This window comes from Mesoplodon densirostris, chromosome 7, assembly GCF_025265405.1.
Source record: "Mesoplodon densirostris isolate mMesDen1 chromosome 7, mMesDen1 primary haplotype, whole genome shotgun sequence".
NCBI lineage: Eukaryota > Metazoa > Chordata > Mammalia > Artiodactyla > Ziphiidae > Mesoplodon > Mesoplodon densirostris.
In genome coordinates, this window is record NC_082667.1 from 14,584,196 (window position 1) to 14,585,873 (window position 1,678).

General features: G+C 45.6%; 1 protein-coding gene across 1 annotated transcript; it reads left to right on the plus strand.

Moving 5' to 3' along the window:
- The first annotated feature begins 325 nt into the window (after positions 1-325).
- LOC132493341 (small ribosomal subunit protein eS1-like) lies at positions 326-1,187 on the plus strand. Its single transcript, XM_060103745.1, has one exon. It carries the CDS (start codon positions 343-345, stop codon positions 1,135-1,137), a length of 795 nt encoding a protein of 264 aa, XP_059959728.1. The 5' UTR covers positions 326-342; the 3' UTR covers positions 1,138-1,187.
- Positions 1,188-1,678: the final 491 nt, after the last annotated feature.

Sequence of the window (1,678 nt, forward strand, 5' to 3'; positions counted from 1 at the left end):
TGGGTTTCACTATCTGTAAAATCAGAATTATAGGGCTTCCCTGGTGGCGCAGTGGTTGAGAGTCCGCCTGCCGATGCAGGGGACACGGGTTCGTGCCCCGGTCCGGGAAGATCCCACATGCCGCGGAGCGGCTGGGCCCGTGAGCCATGGCCGCTGAGCCTGCGCGTCCGGAGCCTGTGCTCCGCAACGGGAGAGGCCACAACAGTGAGAGGCCCACGTACTGCAAAAAAAAAAAAAAAAAAAAAAAAAAATCAGAATTATAACAATATTCGCTTCACAAGGCTGTTGTCAAAAAACTTAAATAAGATCATGCTGGTCGCTTTTGGCTCTCGGAGCAGCACCATGGCGGTCGGAAAGAACAAGCGCCTTAGGAAAGGCGGTAAAAAGGGAGCCAAGAAGAAAGTGGTTGACCCATTTTCTAAGAAAGATTGGTATGATGTGAAAGCACCAGCTATGTTCAATATAAGAAATATTGGGAAAACACTAGTCACGAGAACTCAAGGAACCAAAATCGCATCTGATGGCCTCAAGGGTCGTGTGTTTGAAGTGAGCCTTGCTGATCTGCAGAATGATGAAGTTGCATTTAGAAAATTCAAGCTTATTACTGAGGACGTTCAGGGCAAAAACTGCCTGACTAATTTCCATGGCATGGATCTTACCCGTGACAAAATGTGCTCCATGGTCAAAAAATGGCAGACCATGATTGAAGCTCACGTTGATGTCAAGACTACCGATGGTTATTTGCTTCGTCTCTTCTGTGTGGGTTTTACTAAAAAACGCAACAATCAGATTCGGAAGACCTCTTATGCCCAGCACCAGCAGGTCCGCCAGATCCGTAAGAAGATGATGGAAATCATGACCCGAGAGGTGCAGACAAATGACTTGAAAGAGGTGGTCAATAAATTGATTCCGGACAGCATTGGAAAAGACATAGAAAAGGCCTGCCAGTCTATTTATCCACTCCACGATGTCTTTGTTAGAAAAGTAAAAATGCTGAAGAAGCCCGAATTTGAATTGGGAAAACTCATGGAGTTACATGGTGAAGGTAGTAGTTCTGGAAAAGCTACTGGGGACGAGACAGGTGCTAAAGTTGAACGAGCTGATGGATATGAGCCACCAGTCCAGGAATCTGTTTAAAAATCAGACTTTTAATGGTGACAAATAAAAGAACTCATTTGTGATTAAAAAAAAAAAAAAAAGATCATACCGGTCACTCTGCAGACTCTGCTTCGGAGCTGCAGCCCCGCTGAGTCCATGGCACACTCACGCGCAGACATGGCCATTAAGGGGCAAGTCTTGGGCCGTGACTTCCTCAAGCTGTTTACAGACGATGTTCCAAAGGAGAAAACTTTGGTTCTCTAAGCACTGGGAAGATGAGATCTGGTTATAAGGGTTTCTGCTTTCCCAGGCTTATTCCTGGATTTATGTATCAGGATGATGAATTTACATGCCATAATAGTACACACAGTAAGTCCATTTAGGGGGAGAACTTTTCTGATGAGAAATTCATTTTGAATATGTCCAGACATCTGGTCCTTGGCAAATGCTGGACCCGACCCAAATGGCTCTGTGGGTTGTCTGCACAGCTAAGACTGATGGGTCAGATGGCAAGCATGGGTTCTTTAGCCAGGAGAGAGAGATAGTAACGGATATTGTGGAGGCCATGGGCATTTTGAGT

What these genes read in the sequence shown, in the direction of transcription:
- LOC132493341 (XM_060103745.1), top strand. Translation starts at nt 343, where the DNA reads ATGGCGGTCGGAAAGAACAAGCGCCTTAGGAAAGGCGGTAAAAAGGGA.